The sequence below is a fragment of the Lissotriton helveticus genome, chromosome 11, assembly GCF_964261635.1.
Source record: "Lissotriton helveticus chromosome 11, aLisHel1.1, whole genome shotgun sequence".
Classification (NCBI taxonomy): Eukaryota; Metazoa; Chordata; class Amphibia; order Caudata; family Salamandridae; genus Lissotriton; species Lissotriton helveticus.
The window spans coordinates 67,846,519-67,864,492 of record NC_136072.1 but is presented as its reverse complement, the minus strand read 5'-3'; the positions used below and the strand labels follow the sequence as shown (position 1 = coordinate 67,864,492).

General features: G+C 44.2%; 1 protein-coding gene across 1 annotated transcript in view; it reads left to right on the top strand.

Annotated features, from left to right (window-relative positions):
• Positions 1-17,974, top strand: part of ECE2 (endothelin converting enzyme 2) — a 309,525-nt gene that overhangs the window by 229,089 nt on the left and 62,462 nt on the right. The window contains exons 4-6 of the mRNA XM_078667332.1: positions 7,715-7,930; positions 10,837-10,961; positions 14,101-14,247. Coding sequence (XP_078523458.1) covers positions 7,715-7,930; positions 10,837-10,961; positions 14,101-14,247 — 488 coding nt within the window. The remainder of the gene's footprint in view (positions 1-7,714; positions 7,931-10,836; positions 10,962-14,100; positions 14,248-17,974) is intronic.

Below are 17,974 nucleotides of genomic sequence, written 5' to 3'. Positions count from 1 at the left end.
AACACTGTTTTTTCTGCAGAATGCTTCATAGGCCTTTTCCGGCTGTCTTGTTTGGCATGCCATGGTTGTCATGCCTGTCATCATGAGTGGGAGGAAGTCCTTGGAGCCTTGTTGTTCTTATGACTTTGCAAGGTTGGCTTAATGAGATCAGGACTTTGGCCTCCTTCCCATCTCCACTACCTAGTTCTGTTGTCCCAAACTGGTCTTTAGGTTGATATCGAATCCCCTGAAGGAAAACACTTCCTAAGAGACAAAGTTTGGCTAGTCCAATTCCTGACCTCCAATGTGTACTTAAATTTCAGTGGTAGAACACTGCCAGATGCCCAGTGTCTGGTTTTTGAAAACCAGTATCCCTCACTGCCATCTCCAAGGTCTTTCTTATCTTCCTTTCCCTAAAGCCAGAGCCCTTGTCGTTGCCAATTTCTGCCTGCAGCATACTGGGCTTGTATGCTGATAAGATTCCTTGCAGAGGGATGCTGTTCTTGAAACAGGTGCACCAATGATCTGTATATCCCCTGATGCCACACTGCTCTCGCCTAGTTCTAGGGTTCTAGACTGAGCTACAAGACTAATTCAGATCTTGTCCAGCCCCCTTCTTAGGGATTACACTGGATCCATCATCTCGCTGGGGCTCGGCTCCTGCATCTGAGGCTGGAAGTCTTGGCTTGACACTGTCTATCCTGCTAATGTTAAACCTCACATCTCCTCCCTCCTTGGATCTTTTTATGTACTCACTCAATCAAATGGAAGGTCAAAAAGAAGGCTAACCCAAGATTGTTTCTGTTCAAAGAGGGATAAAAAATGGCAGGTTCTAGTTTGTCCTTTAACAGAGAGAATTCCAAGGTTCGGGGAGTCATCTATTCACAGACTTCTCTGACTGATCAAAGAGCGATATCCTTGCCTCCGACGCCCGGCAGTCAGAGCTCCTTTCCATATTCGCCTAATCTTTTTGGCACAAACCATTCTCAGTCCTCTTTTCCAATTCTCTGGTACCTGTCTGTCCTTTGCTGAGAGTTGTTGTCAACTGCAAGTTAATTGGGGTTGGACCTGAAAGGCTAAAATCCCACCACTTCCCACAAGTTATGATGGGAATGTGGTTAGTGGTTAACCTGAGCCCTCTCATTGACTCATTTATTTATACTTATTTATATTTTTAGAGTTTTCTGTAGCGTAAACAAGACCCAGAGTAGGGTATCAGAGCTTTTTACAAAACAGAGCAGAGTAAGTATAAAACATTTTGCAAGAACAGAGCAGAGAAAGTATCAAAATATTGTTAGCAAGGTTCGGCAGGTAGCAGAAGCGATAAAACGGGATGATTTGTTCTGAGCAGTAGGAACAAGTTCGGGTACAAGTAAGTCATAGAGGCGAGGGAGTCATTAAGGGGAGTGTAGAACAGTTTGAAGTAGTGGACTGGATCAGTGCCTTGCAAGTCAGTGAAATGGCCCGTGTGAGAGTAGTGCCCCATACAGTGAGGCATATGCGGAATTAAGGAAGGAAATTGCTCATCAGGAATGATTTTCCTTCCCTTTCAAATAGTGGTGTAGAAGAGATTTTTCTGATGCTAGGAGGTAGGGCGTTCCAAATTCTTGGTGCCGCTCATGACGTGCTTAGTGGGATGTGAACACTAACTAGGCCATCAAATATAAGATCATAGGCACTGAATATAAGATACTTCCCCTGACTTTGGAGGTGTGGTCAGACTTAACATTTGGTTGTGAAATTATGGAAACTCAGGGCCATATGTATGAAAATAGAGTTTTGCGATTCTCAAATTGTGATTTTCAGCTAATTGCAATTTGAGAATCGCAAAATGCAATTTGTGTGGGATTTTCTAATGATTTTGCGAATCCCACATATTCCTTATTTGCGAATCGCAAATTGAGATTCACAAATAAGGAATACCTCCCCATTCATTCCTATGGGCCAGGACGCCCATAGAAATGAATGGGAAGGCATTCTCAATTTGCGATTAGCAATTAGAGAATCGCAAATTGCGAATGCAATTTCAAGGGTGCCAGGGTGTCAAAAGGACACCCTGTTGCACCCCTGAAATGTGCATGTGTGCACATGTGGCACACATACATGCCCTAAGAGCATGTATGTGTGCCACATGGCAATTTAAAAAATGGAAAATAATGCATTTTTAAGTGAAAGCGCAATTTACCACCAGCTTGAAGTTGGTTGTAATTTGTGATTCCTTAAGGCCAAATCGCACTTTCTTTTGTGCTTCTTACATTGCATTTAAGGAATCGCAATTTGCGATTCCGTAAATGTAATCGAAAAATAAGGAATTGCAAAATTTGCGATTCCTTATTTTGCGAGGCGGGTTCTTGTGTGCTACATTGCACACTGCTAATTTGCGAACGCAAACGCTGCCATTCTGCGAATTTCACCGTTTGCGATCGCAAATTGGCTTCATACATATGGCCCCAAGTCGCTTAATGTTAGCTAGCAGAACAATGTCCAAAATATACTCTGCCGTCATTACGTTGTTAGACAAGTTGTTCCTTTACTTCATCTACACATTTACTTAATCGTATTGGCCAATCCAAACCATCACTTTGCCCTAACCATTAGAAAAATGACTTTAAAGGTGAGTATAATTAGGGTTGTCACTACATTATTTTTAAATAATTTATAATAATGTTCTTTAAGGTTAGGGTTTCATTTAAAGTCAGGGTTCAGATTAGCACTATTGTCATCAATTGCAAATTAACATGATTAATATTAATTCAGGATCAGTGATAGTGCTGCAATAATGTTATATTATTAGTATTTAATATAATTAAATGATGTAGTTAGTGTTATTATTAGTGAATTAAAATAAAGGTATACAATTATTACGTAATTAAAATTAATGCTACGGTTTTCACTAGGGTTAGAATAAGGTTTTTGATTTTCTTATTTCCATATAATTTTATTTAGAATTAGTAAAGTAAAATGTTATTGTAATTTTTTTTTTAATCATCACACTTAAAATCTACATCTTAGCACTATGGGCTGTTGTTCAGGCGTAATTGAGTTTTCAACTTCAAGTAAAAATATCTACCACCTAAAGTAAAAATGTCTACCACCGGTGTCAGAACTTTTCTAAAAGCAATCGACATACATTTAAAAAATCTTCCAGTCAATTGGGAGGTCAAATCCCAGCAAACATATCTTGACCACTTCTTGACATTTTCATATGCTTAGATGTAAAAACATGATCTTAAAAGTTGTCATTCACCTATATTCAATTTTTCCCCAAAACATGGTTTGTGGATCAGCTACTTCTCCATCAAAACACGTTGACGACAAATAGAGTCTCTTACTCGGTTTAACCTCCCGTATCGAAAATCTCTGAGAGGAATCAAACAGAACCTACATTTCATTCATGTTCTCTTTTGATTGAAAATGAATAGGTGTGCCCTATGTTTTTACTTCAAGAGAAACTCATATAAGCTATGCGCCATCCAGGAGTGTCTCCTTGCACCCAACTCCAATATATCCTTCTGAAAGCATGCGAGTTCAGCTTGTTTCATCAAAAGGGACCTGCACTGAATCATTAGTGGAATACGAAGAACCCCACTGATTCATTTCTGTAAGCAGGGGACCCGGACCCAGGCATTTTCGATGATTTGAACTGCAAAACAATACTGAAGAAAATGCAGAAACGTGCATTCATCAAACAAATACATAAATAATTAAATATTTTGTTTAATTCAAGAACAAATATAAAAATACCAAACCTTTAATTTTAATAGGAATGTTGGATACTTTCTAAATTGAATTGAGACCGCTCATTGTCCATACTATATTCCGTTAGATGCTCTTGCACTAGCCCTACAGATTAATCCATACCTGCCAACTTACAAATGAATTTCACTGTGTGTGTGTGTGGGGGGGGATGCAGGGCCTTGAAGGGAGTGAGGCCTCCTGCTGAGAGCTACCTAAGATGCACTCTGCCCCTCACCATGCCTGCCACTCCCTCCTGTAAGAAAAAAAACTAAGGGTCATAGAGACTGTCGCTGATGTCCTGGGGTGTTTTCCCATCACTTAATGAGCATCGGCTGCTGGCTGCCTCCGAAAGAGAGCTGGAAATGAACTGCTTACAGTGGTTTTCAGCTCATTTTCCCTGCCACCATGTGATTTCCACTCCTCACTGTGTGACCGCGATAGGGGAGAGGATGTAGCCTTACAGCTAGAGCGGTCGACTTCGAAGCTGGGGAACCGGGTTTGAGTGTCGGCAGCAAAGCTCAACATACCTTGTATCAACCTGAACTTAGTTTGCCCCTTTAGCCAATGATTTGTAATGTGCATGCTCAACATCCTGTGATCCTTGGCAAATCACGTAATCTCCCCGTGCCTAACAAAAAAAAACCAAGCATTTGCAATGCAATCGGTCTCGCCTTTGGGACCTTATATGTAATTAGCTATGCAGCACATTAGCCTGGGTGCTGAAACATCTCCTGTTCTTTAACATGGAGGGAAAGTAAGCACCAAACTGCGTGATACGCCAGGTATGGAAACACATGGAGAGAAATATTGCCTTTCAGCGGAAAATGGTAGAGTCCAAAGCTCTGTTTTTAATATAAAATCAGGGCCTTCGGTGGTCATATTACTGAAAATACAAGATTTGAAAAAAATATTATTGTCTATGAGTGCTCGTAGAAGACAATTTTTATTGACTGGAATCTAGAGATTGCTAAAGTGATTCTGGTATTTTACTGACCTCTGCTGGTCGTTTTCTACCAAGAGAGTTAAATAGAGGCAGTTGCCAGAAAAATTAAAAAAAGAAAGTCCCTCAGCAGAAAGCAATTCTAGTATTTTACTGACCTCTACTGGTTGTTTTCTTTCAGGACAAATAGAGGCAGTTGAACAGGTAGAAAGCAATTCTGGTATTTTACTGACCTCTACTGGTCGTTTTCTATCAAGACAGTTAAATAAAAGCAATTAAATAGAAAAAAAGTCCCTAAGCGGAAGCAGACAAGTCCTAGGGATGATCTCCAGAGCCCACAAAGTACATACACATATAAGTAAATACTAAAGTATATACAAGAGGTCTTGAATACTCTACCTAAAAATGAATGTGTCCATCTGTAACAAAGCTGGTGCTCATGTAAAGCGCTCTGATACCCAATGTCTCGGGTCTAGTTCAAGCTATATAAAAACTCCCCACATTTTTCTAAAAGGGAGACAAAATCATGTGACATGGTGACTGAGTTGGTAGATCTGTTAATACCTTTTTTATATATTTTTTACATATTTTTTTTGCCTCCGATTTCAAATTCCTTCACATTTACAGAACTTTTTAACATTTTCAATAATACATTTTGCTTCTTAATTTACATACACTTAATTATTCAGTCAATATTATTAATATTTTTTAATTTTCTAAACAGTCGCAGGTCCCCCGGGGTCACTGGACCACAGCTTAAACATCACTGCCTTAGAGAACTATCAAGCCATGTGTGAGAGTAGGATTAAACTTAATTCCAACTAAATGCAACATTTGTAAACAAGAGGGGCCTGCCAACTATTTGCACGTTCCAACAGCATGCCTTCTAAGTGCCAGTGGCTTTTTGTTGTTGTCCTTCAGCCCTAAACTAGTATATTGGTCTTAGCTTCGATAATTCTTGGGTTATTTGCTAGTAGCAATGCAAAGCTGCCGCCCACAAGGGACCTGGGCCCAAATCACTGTATCATCTGCATTCTGGAGTACATCCAGCATTTGTCCAGATGTTTTAGGGAGGAACGTATTCGCTTCACAAAGGGCCTATAATAAGTCCACCGGATATAAGTTAAAAAGTAAATGTGCAAGAATGCAGCCCCGCTTAAGGCATTTATCGATGAATATCTTATCAGAGACAACCATGACTGTGGATAGTCTAGCTCTAACCTTTATCTGTGAGTATAAAGTTTTAAGAAAAGACTGTGGGATCCCCAATTTATCAATTTTCCCCATAATCTCCACCTGCCAATACAATAGAAGGCAGTTGCATAATCGATAAATGCAGCATGGAGGAGATTCTCATTTGTGGAACCTTTTTGGTATAAGTAACAAAAGCGCTAGTAAATAAAATGTTATGCTGCATCGACGCTGGGATCCGATTCCAAAATATAGAATTAGGCCTTAGCTAGAGGCCGATGCCTCCAGTTCTTTGTGAATAAAATTCACAAAACATGTGCCCTCTACATCTAAAAGATTATAAAGTGGCATTAATAATGACCACCCATCTGCTGTCAGGAAAAGTTTCTGTTTAGTAGAGGCAGAATCTGTGACTATAAGAGAACATTGGCCTTAAATATTGTGGCTGGAAGTCCCTTTGTATCTGGGACAACATCACTTCATAAGAAATTCAATACAGCCTGGACTTCCAAGGTGTAAAGGCCAGACTTGCCACATTTGAGGGATTTGTGGTATTCTTGCCACATTACCCATAACATCTCAACTTCATATCTAGGTTGACCACTCAGATGGGGGACATTATTGGTTCCCAATTTATTTTTTTCTAAAAAGGTTTTGTAAACTAATTTCCAGATCCCACGAACAACTCCACAGTTTTTCTATGATTAAGGGCTAGGGCAAGAATTCCTTTTCATATATGTTAATTTAATTTGGGTTGCTCATGTGAATTGATTATAGAGTATTGATTAACATTAGAAGTACAATAAGCATGGAAGTCACTGCTGCTTCACTACACCTACTCACCTTGGGGTCAAGGTTCATGAAGACACCCCCAGGTGCAGAAAATGAACATGGTCTGGGAACCCCACATACGTTCTTGCATATCCACTACTCTATATACAGCAAGTAGAGGTCCCTTGTTGAGCCATAGGCAGGACAAGGGGTCAACCCTTGGATGTCATCAATGATCAAAAGGTGTGTGATGTCACTTTCACTACCCCTGATTAGGGTTAGCATTAGAATAAGACAACAGCAGTTTAAGTACTTTAAAATGATATTATTTATTTATATTTATGGTTAATGAAAGTGCTGAATGAAAGTGCTGTTTAAAAAGGAAAGGAAATAAGTGCAGCTTAGGGAATTGGTTCGCATTATGTTACACTTTAGGGTTAGCATTGTGGAATGAAGTGAAAGTGAAAGTGGGACACAGTAAAGGGTGCAAAGTAAAGGGTAATTCTGTGGTATGGATGGGAGCAAAATAGAATCAGGTTGAAGTGCAGGAGATGACTTAAAGGTATGGGGGAAGTAAAGGTGTTTAACCCCTCCCATGCTCGTGACGGAACCGTTCCGTCACGAGCCTCGGGTGGGCTGGTGCTGGTGACGGAACGGTTCCGTCACGGCCCGCTCGCGGCGCCTTCGCGGCGCGAATTCCGCGCCTGTGCTGACGTTCTAATGGGTGGGCGGGTCCGTGACGGATCCGTTCCGTCACAAGCACAGCTCACCCGAGGGCCGTGACGGAGCGGTTCCGTCACGAGCACGGGATCGCCGCGTGGCCCCGCCTCCCCCTTAGCGCTGCGGCGGAATAGCCGCCGCAGCGAAGGGGTTAAAGTAGGGACATGTTACCATCCTCAAACTCACCTTTCTATACAAAGTGCCAAAATCCAGCTTCAGCATTACAGTCCTTCAAACATTTCCAACATGGCTACCAATAGTGTTTAGGTACTGTGGAGAAGTAAACCTTGAGAAAACGTCTCAATATGCCTCTCTCTCTCTCTCGCTCTCTCTCTCCCGATCCCTCTCTTCTCGCTCCTTCTTTCCACCGCACAGATCCCTCCCACACCACGTGCCTGAGCGAAGCCTGCATCACCGTAGCCAGTAAGATTCTGGAGGCCCTGGATCGTGAGGTGAACCCCTGCGATGACTTCTACCAGTATGCCTGTGGGGGTTGGATCAAGCGTAACCCCCTCCCTGATGGACGCTCTCGCTGGAACACCTTCAACAGCATCTGGGACCAGAACCAGGCCATCATGAAGCACCTGCTAGGTGAGCCGGGGTGGTTGGAGAAGGACCGGTTGGAGTAGTGACTCAGGAGTCAAAGCTTCTAGGTGATCCATTCCCATTGGGTGTAGAGTAGTGAAGTCACAAATCAAGTCCCCTCACATCAGCTATTGTGGATCTCTGCACACATATGACAAGGTCTTATTCTTACATAAACACTTTGGAAAGTTGGATGAAACCATCCCCTAATGTCCTATTCAGTCATTTAGAATTTTGTGACTGGACAACTCCTCAGAGGTAGCTGTGCGCTTTACAAATGCCATGAATTGAATTGAATTTGAGAGATTTGGAGAACCACCATAAATCATCTATTCTTCCACTGCACCATTTTCCTTCCTCATTTATAGGTGGTGGAACCGCTGATGGACCGAAGGTGGAGCCTCTGCCAGCTTTGCCTGTGGCCATGCAGAGCCGGTGACCAGTACTTAATTTGTAATGAAATGTGTGCCAGGGCCCGTGTCAGGAAACCACAGCAGCTTGCACCACCCATTGCGCTACTAATGACAATTCAGACTTTTTATACATTAAAAATAACTAATACCTGCCACCCAAGCTATTTTATAGCTTTGGGTGGCAGGTATCAGTCATTTTTAATGTACATAGAATTATTAACCAACTGTTGTTATGTTCCTCACAAAATTGGTAAACAGCGCCACCATGTAACAGACTGTCATACGTGCAGGTGTTGACAATTTAGTGCCAGTGAGGAGCACAGGAAACCACTGGCTTAAATTAAGCACTGCTGGTGAGCTATGACCACCAGGGCCCCAGCCTTTCAGGCATCTATCCACTTCCTGTGGGCAGTTGCCCTGATGCATATATTCTATGCGTAGGCGCACCATGTGAGGCGAAAACTCCCTGCACACTGAGACCATTGGCTTTTTTGTTTTCCAGAAATGAATTGCAGATTTAGGACTTTACTTGTGTAAAACACCCAAAATTATATTGAAGAGCCAAAAAACATGGCAACGGCTTGGCCTTCATTTCTAAAGAAAGTGCTCTTACTCTAAATCTAAAGTGTTTTATTATTTTATTATGCGACAATGTACAATTGCTCAGGAACAGGGGTGGGAGCACACAGCTTCACCTCCCAGCAAGGTACGCCCCTGGCATTGTGGTAAATGCAGTTTTAGTTACTTGCTTGCTTCAAGAGTGTTCGAGTGTTTCGGCACAGTTGGCGCAGACAGTGCTGATCTCTAGACACGTGTTTCTGGTTCTTTAACCGTCATCAGTAGAGATTACAGTCTTTCAAATGTGGGGTTTGCTGAGTAGGCTGCCAACATCTTTCTCAGGTCAGATACCTCTCACTGGCATGCAGGTGCTTCATCCACAAACTCGTTAGCTCAATGACTCACGGGAGTACTATCAGGCAGGAACAGGGGTGTGAGCACACCGCTTCACCTCCCAGCAAGCTCGTGGATGAAGCATCTGCGTGCCAGTGAGAGGTACCGGACCTGATATAATGTTTGGCAGCCTACTCACTAAACCCCAAAATACAAGACTGTATTCTCTACTGATGACGGTTAATAAACCAGAAACACGTGTCTAGAGATCAGCACTATCGGCGCCAACCTTGGTGAAATACTCGAAAATATTGGAGCGAGCTACAAGAGACTACAGCATTTCCCAGAATGCCAGGGGCGAACCTTGCCTGAGAGGTCGGCGGTGTGCTCCCACATCCTGTTGTCAATGTACAATTGCTATTCGTTTCCTGGATACCTATTAATTTTACTGCTAAATATTTGGGACATATTACAGTGCATTGTGAAGATGTATGTGGGTGCCAGTTCTAGGTTTCCAAGGTGTGCCCAAGTCAAGGTTGGGGTAACAGCTCTGTGCAGGATTAGACATGAAGTGTCAGGGGTGCTTTACGTCTCGGCTGATATGCATATTGTAACTAGGCGATTCTAGTCCTGGACCTTTAAAAATAATTGTTTTTAGGTGTTGTAATGCATTGAGGTCAACTAGACTGAACTTATACTGAGTACTAGAATGTTCCAAAGTGGTGAAAGTAGCTCAGGGCAGGCACAACAGAGCCCCTGTGACCTGGAGTCTTGCGGGAAGGAGAGAGGTGAAATCTCACAGCAAGTCCTCTCGGTGCTCGATTAGCTGGACTGTTGCGGGTGAGGATTGACGTGCACTGACAGAGCCCTGTGGGCTTCAGGACTGCGATGGCCGAATGGGCTGCAGCAGAGGATTAAGGTGCAGCGACAGAGATGCCTGGAGTGTAACATCAGCCATTCAGTGGGGATTGGTCTGGACACCTCACACCTCTCTGCACGCCATTAGTAAGCCCCTTGAGGTGCAGGCAGCCCAAACACAAGTGTTTTTGTGAATTCTGCAAGAAATCCACCAATTTATTTAGTTTGCCTGTAGAGATTTAAATTTTTTTTAACCCAATTTCATTGGACAGGCAAACAAAAAAAAATGGATTTCACCTCTTGCATTTTGGAGACTTTTTCACCCCCCCCGCCCCCTCCCCCGAGCTAGGAGGCTCTCACCAAATGTTATGCCCTGGGCCCCTCAAAAACATCTGGAAACCCTGCTGAAAAAGGATGTCTTCTTGTTTAATGGTTGCTGTATCTGTGTGGCTTAGTTATTTGATGGCCCCTGAATTTGGGTGTCATTGTTGTCTAATGGCTGCCAAAAAGGGGTGTTGCACTTAGTTGAGAGCTGCCAAGGTTGGGGGGACTTTTTGCTTGAGACAATTGAAGAAGTGAGTAGCTTCTCTTAGTGGGCCTATGGAAACTGGTGTTGTTATTTTGCTTTCCCATGCAGTGAGCTAGCCATGGGTCTGTGGGTGTTCATTAGGTTCATGTCTTTTCTTCGAAGCGCTTGGATTTCCATGGTCTTCCCATGTTCATTAACGCGTGCCCTGGTCTCACCCACAGAGAATGCCACCTTCAACTCCAGCAGCGAGGCCGAAACAAAGACGAGACGCTTCTACCTCTCCTGCCTGAAGGAGCCGAAGATTGAGGAGCTGGGGGCAAAACCACTGATCGAGCTGATTGACAAGGTCAGTGTGACCCCTGCTCCCAGAGGCACAAGCTAATTGACAAGGTCAGTGTGACCCCTGCTCTCAGAGGCACAAGCTAATTGAAAAGGTCAGTGTGACCCCTGCTCCCAGAGACTCAAGCTGATTAACAAGGTCAGTGTGACCCCTGCTCCCAGAGACACAAGCTGATTGACAAGTTCAGTGTGACCCCTGCTCCCAGGCACACAAGCTGATTGACAAGGTCAGTGTGACCCCTGCTCCCGGATACACTAGCTGATTGACAAGGGCAGTGTGACCCTTGCTCCTTGAGACACAAGCTGATTGACAAGGTCAGTGTGACCCCTGCTCCCAGGCACACAAGCTGATTGACAAGGTCAGTGTGAACCCTGCTCCCAGGCGCACAATATGATTGACAAGGTCAGTGTGACCCCTGCTTCCAGGCACACGAGCTGATTGACAAGGTCAGTGTGACCCCCTGCTCCCAGGCACACGAGCTGATTCACAAGTGTAACTCCCTGCTCCAAGGTTCACGAGCTAATTGACAAGGTCAGTGTGACCCCCTGCTCCCAGGCACACGAGCTGATTAACAAGTGTAACTCCCTGCTCCCAGGTTCACGAGCTAATTGACAAGGTCAGTGTGACCCCCTGCTCCCAGGCACACGAGCTGATTGACAAATGTGACCCTCTGCTCCCAGGAGCATGAGCTAATTGATAAGGTCAGTGTGACCCCCTGTTGCAAGGTATACGAGCTGATTGCTAAGTGTGACCCCCCCCCACCAAGGCACATGAACAGATGGACAAGGGTGACCCATGCTCCCAGGCTCACGGGCTGATTGATAAGTGTGATCCCCTCCCCCCTCCTAGGCACATGAACAGATTGACAAGGGTGACCCCCTGCGCCCAGGCATACGTGCTGATTGACAAGTGTGGTTCCCTGCTCCCAGGCACATGGGCTGATTGCTAAGTGTGACCCCCTATCCTAGGCACATGAACAGATTGACAAGTGTGACCCCCCCTCCTAGGCACATGGGCTGATTGATAAGTATGACCCCCCTCCTAAGCACATGGGCTGATTGACAAGTGTGACCCCCCCTCCTAGGCACATGGGCTGATTGACAAGTGTGAACCCCCCCCCCCCCCCCCCGGCACATGAACAGATTGACAAGGGTGACCCCCTGCTCCCAGGCACACTGCACCAGATGCTTTCTGAGCATTGACCGGGAGAGGTTATTTGCGACTATGCGTTTCCCTTGCAGCACGTTCTACCATTCCGCGGTTAAGCCCTTGTGCCTGATGTCCCCTGTGCCCTCCACCCTGGCCTGTTCTCTGAGACCACCCACCAGATCCACCAGTGCCCCTCTCTTCCCACCTGATTCACCCCTGATATTCCATGGATGTGATCCACAAACAACCCTGGCAACTCACCCCTGTACTGAGTATTAGAACTTCTTGCTAATCATTTACATCCTTCACAGCTCAGTCAATAGACCTCTAACTACCCTGAGCTCCACCACCTTAAGTGACTCAAGGGACCCTCATAGGCCCATAGGTACTAAAGCATTTTCTCACAGACACAGCATTGGTAATATCTGGCCCATAGTTCTGAGTGCATATTAAGGCCCAGACACACTCTGCCAACTCTCCTCAGGCGTGATTTGATGAACACTCTGCTCTTGCGCTGTGACGCAACTTAGCAGAGCTGTACCAATGCTTGTCAGCCAGTCCTTGCATGCCCACATCCTGTGACCCAAGCCCTGGGACAGACCTGCAGCTCTCACAGAGCATCTCAACCAAGCCTAGGTAACCTGCTATTGCATTAATGAGATCCAGGCCCAGTGTCTGTACTGCAGGAGTCTGAGTTGTTCCAGTTTGGTGATTCATACACAAACACAGAGCTGTGATTGTTATTACAGTTCTAAGATTAAGTGGGAGCACTTCCAAAGCTCCTCTGTCCTTACCTGCAGGTCCTGGGGTAGTTTAATATTGATGCCTTACTCTCCCACTTCTAATAATGCTCCTCAGACCTGGCCTGCAATATTTGAGCACTGAGGCCTTGCACACACATTTTCATTAATGCAACGTAGGCCTGATTTTCTGCACCCTCTGATAGTCTAGTATTTTAACCTCACCCTCCACCTAAGCGCCTCAGTCTTTACTTGCAACGCCCTCTGATCGAGATCTTACCCACGGCTCTTCCAATAGGCCCTCAGCCTGGCAGTGCCCTCTTCCAATTGCATTACTGACTCTTGGTTATCTAAGAGGCTCCCAATTCACTTAATTCTAGATATACAACACCCATTGATATCCCAGTGTAGAGAATATTTTTCACAGCTCTGCAAATCCATGTAAGTCCTGAACTGCATGAAGCACAGGTTGTCCACAACTGTGTCCTCACAAAGACACCCCAGTTTTCAGTGAATTGGAGGGAACCCCTCTGATTCCCTAGAAATGTCCCATCTCATCAAAGTGACTGTAAAGTTGCAATGACCAATATGGAATCATCACCCATCTGAGAAATGTTAATTAGCAGTCTCTGTTCTTCTCAGTAAAAGTTCAAAATCTTATAATAAATAAGGCCGGACCATTGTTGAGTTTTCTGATTCAAATTCTTTATTGTGATAATCCAAGACAGGCAAGAAAATCCAAGAACATCTGTGGAGTTCCGTTCTTAGCCAACGCGTTTCGTCTCAAACACCGAGACTTCTTCAGGGCTCAAACATCAGTTTTAGTTCAAAAGTTTATACAGCACACTGAGATTCCTTGGAAATAGCAGGTTAATGATTGCTCTAGTTCATGAAGAAATGTGATAGAATGGCTTTCGCAAAGAACAACTGTGTATATTGTACTTATTCAGGTTGTGCTGTATATATCGTACTTAGTCTTGTTAGGCAGAGATAGGCATGGTAGACAACAGGAAAATCACATGTCATACGTAGACCAGCATCTAAAAGTTGCCTGCAACTGACAGCCTTATCACACATCTTAAAGTAAACAGAAAAATAACCAAATCTTCATAACCATAGTACGCCTTCTATGAAAGACGAAGACAAAAGAAATCCTTTACTTTGGTAGGGGCAGCAGAGCTCTCTGGGATATGTTCAAATTCTTTGTGCTTCTCCCAGCCTGGCATGTGTCCTGACACCGATCTTGTCTTCTCTAGATAGGCGGATGGAACATCACAGGATCTTGGAACAGAGGGAACTTCATGGAGGTTCTCAAAACCGTCTCAGGAACATATCGGTCCTCCCCTTTCTTCAGCCTGTACGTGAGCGCGGATTCCAAGAGCTCCAACAGCAACATCATCCAGGTAGGTGGATTTTCAAGCCGGGGCGGTTCTTCTTGCCTCCTCAAGAGCAACAGTCTACAAATAGTTGGACTGACACATGCATTGCCCCTTTGTGTCATTTCACGAGTGAGATCATCCGAATAGGTGGATTGGTGGGTCAAGGGATGCTTCATCTCCATTTCTTTCCCCCTAAAAAGCAACATCACCTCAGTAGGTGGATTCAAAGGAATGTGGTGCTTCAAGCCTCTGTGTCCTCCCAAGATGGATTCTTTCTGCTCTCTCTCTTGCGCGGTGCCCCAATAAGAGCACTCTCTTTTAAGTAGCTAGGCATCGATCCGGGAGGATGCTCCATGCCCATTGTAGCCTGTTTAGAAAGACATACACTGGGTGGGCTGAGTGGCTCAAGACATTTGTCCTTTTGCCTCTCCTGAAATGAGCACTGGGGGAATCATTGCCTCCTGGGTGCATTCACCAAGTAGTGGCAAGGGTTCCTTAACAGGAACAGACATCTGTGGGAATGGTAGTGAAGGCATCCGCAGTGAATAAACACAGTTACAAGATACCATAATGTACGTGTAGGCAGGAGCATCTATAAAACAAGCCACAGCAAATATGAAATGGGTGAATGGTCAAAATTATTGAAAAATATTCTAACCATTGACATGAAAGATAATGGGAACTACTGGATCATGAGAATATTTTTTCCTTTGTTCAAAATTCTCTTGTGGCACTTCTCTTGTGCACAGGGGCCACAAAGTAGCAGTCGTGTTTGGGCCCAAGAGTCAGCTTGGTTCTGGTCACTAATACCTCAGTCTTGGAGCAAAACTAGTTCTGACAAGAACAGGCAGTTGCCATGAGCCAAGACAATTTCTACGAATGGTTTGCCGTAAAATCCATTGGTGAAGGAAAGAGGAAGCTGAGAATAAACTCCTGGCGGATCAAGGTGCCTTCAGGCAGCTGATGTAGAATCGTTCACGGTCACTGAATTATTCGATAAAGCGCAATCCTTTGCAGTGGAAGTAATATTAAGAGAGAAGCCAAGGAAGGAAGCAGCTGAAAAAAGATACACTGTAAAAGCAAAGACTCAACAAAAATTGACTTCCAAAATATCTCTGCTACATAAATATCTCCCACCAAAATATTGTCTTTCACCTGCACTCACAATCAGGCATTTGTGGAGTTTGAGTAAAATATTAACCTAGTCCTACATTAGATGGGGAGTGAGTTCGTCTGGATATGCAAATTTAAAACATATTCAATTGTGTACATATATGTCTGGTTCAATTTTGGGAGTAGGTGTTTTTGAATCCCTGTTTTTTAAGTCTTTGAAACTGCACCCTGCCCTCAGACCTGCCTGACTTTTATTGAATATAAGGGAAGATTTTGGGCCTGGCAAGTTGGTTAACTTGCCAGGTCAAAAAGGCAGTTTGAACTGCACACGCTGTCTCTGCCGTGGCAGTCCTGAGCCATCTTTAAAGGGCTACTGAGTGGGTGTTCAGTGCTGCAGGTCCACTAGTAGCATTTAATTAACCAGCCCTGAGCACAGCGGCGGCTCCACCGCAATGGCGGAGGAGCGCCAGCCCACTGGCTCAGAGTCAGCAGCTGAAAAATAAAATCAAATGTTACTATTGTTTTATTTTTCAGCTGCTGGCTGAGCCAGCGTGTGCAGGGAGGAGCGGGGACGGACCATGGAAGGTGGGAGGAGGAGTGGTAGATGTGCACTTTTAAGTGCGCAAGTCAGTTTGGCCGGCAGTCATAGGCCGTCCAAACTGACATGCGCACTTAGGTTTCTACAACCCAGCTGTACTGCACAGCTGGGCTGGAAAAACAGCACAGACTTCCTGTGTCTGAGCAAGCGTTAATCAAGCCCACTCAGGCTAATCCCCACGCTGCTCTCATGCTTGAGAGCAGTGAAGGGATTGGATGGGGAGTCTGTGATGCTGTCCCAGGGACTGCTGGGACCAGGAACTGGCAGCAGAGGCGAGCGAGGCAGCTGGCAGCAACAGCTAAGTCTTTTTTTTTTAATGATTAAACCCTCGCTTCCGCATGCTCCCCCGCGATTCGTGATGGCCTCCTCTCCCCACCTCGCGCCCCCTCCTCCCGCCCCACTAGTCTTTATCAGTGTCAGCCGCCACTACCTGGGCACACATAGTGCACTTCTACTAGGGACTTACAGGTAAATTAAGTATGCCAATTGTGGATAAGCCAATGTTACCATGTTTAGAGTACAGAGATTATGCACTTTAGCACTGGTTAGCAGTGGTAAAGTGCCCAGAATCCTAACGCCAGCAAAAATAAAGTCCGCAGCACAGGAGGTCAGGAGGCAAAAAGTCTGGTGAAACCACGCCAAGGATGACAAGTCCAACAAATTTTCTATCAGAGATATAGCAGTCTTCCTCTGGCTATATCAGCCTTTAAATGTACTCTCCCTTGTTCTAGTCCCTCACCTATGACTCAGGTGTATAACTCCTGTGGAGAATCTGTAACACAAATATAGCTCTTAGAAGCAGACTACAATGCTAGATTGTTTCCCATTCTTTAGAGATGTACAGTTATTTAAAGCTGATAAAGGAGAGCTGGACTGATAAAGGAGCAGCAATGTGTTAAGACCAAACACCAATACATGTTGGGAAGTCAGTGACATGTAACTTTTGCAATACATAATAAACCTTGTTTTAGAAAAGTAATTAAAAAAATACTGTGTATATAAAGGCCACTGCCCAAAGCCCTCTCCCGCTGCAAAGCACAATCCCTGTTGACACCAGTTCAGATTCAGGTTTTATAAGTACCCATGGTAATACAGTTCTCTCTACTTTTATTATTTTCTTTATAATATAAAAACTAACATGGCCCCAGAGGGCATAAGTGTGCCTCACATGTATGCAGTTTATAATGCAGTATAAATAAAAGATAAATATGGAGAACAGTACCAAACGCTGCTATTGTATCCACAACTTTAAGAACACAACAGGCATTGGCAAAGCCAATAGGTCAGGGAAACATCGTTTAGAACGCGGTGTTTACACCGCAGTGCCTTTATAACGCTGCCATTACAACGCAAGTCGTTACTACGACTTGCGCTGGATGGCGCTGTTGGGCAAGGAATGTTGTAATTTTATATTCCAACACCTTCCCTACTGTTACGTGGACTGGTGTTGGAATATAAAATTATAAGATTCCAAAATCCGCGCCCTCCAACGCAAGATGTTGTAACAACTTTTGTTGTAATGCCCGCGTTGTCAAGTACCGCGATCTAAAAGATCACGTTGTACTGACATACATCCATAGGTCAGGCTTTAATGGGCCAACACATATAAACACAGGCATTCGCAAATTCTGATTACATTTTTCTAATCCACAAGTGCTGGTTATTGCATTGAATCTGTCCTAGTGGCGCTGCCAATTCTGGGACAAAAGAAGCAAAGATTTTGTGATTTCTGTATAGAGTACAGGAGATAACAAACTGAATTTGATAAGGAGTGTCATGACTGAGTGTACTTTTCAGATGTAAAATATTCCCTCGTGTATTCCAATTGAAGCACTTCCTGGAAGGCAGAATTATACACCAAATATGCAATAACATGAGTAAGAGGGAACTCCTCTAGGTCAAGACAAACTCAACACTAGGCGTGTTTTAAAAGTCTGGTAATATTATGTCTTGCAGACAACTGGGCTGTCGAGCCACACTTCAAATTAATACATGATACAATCACAAACGTATGCCTCGCTTTAGAGGTATTGGCTTGGG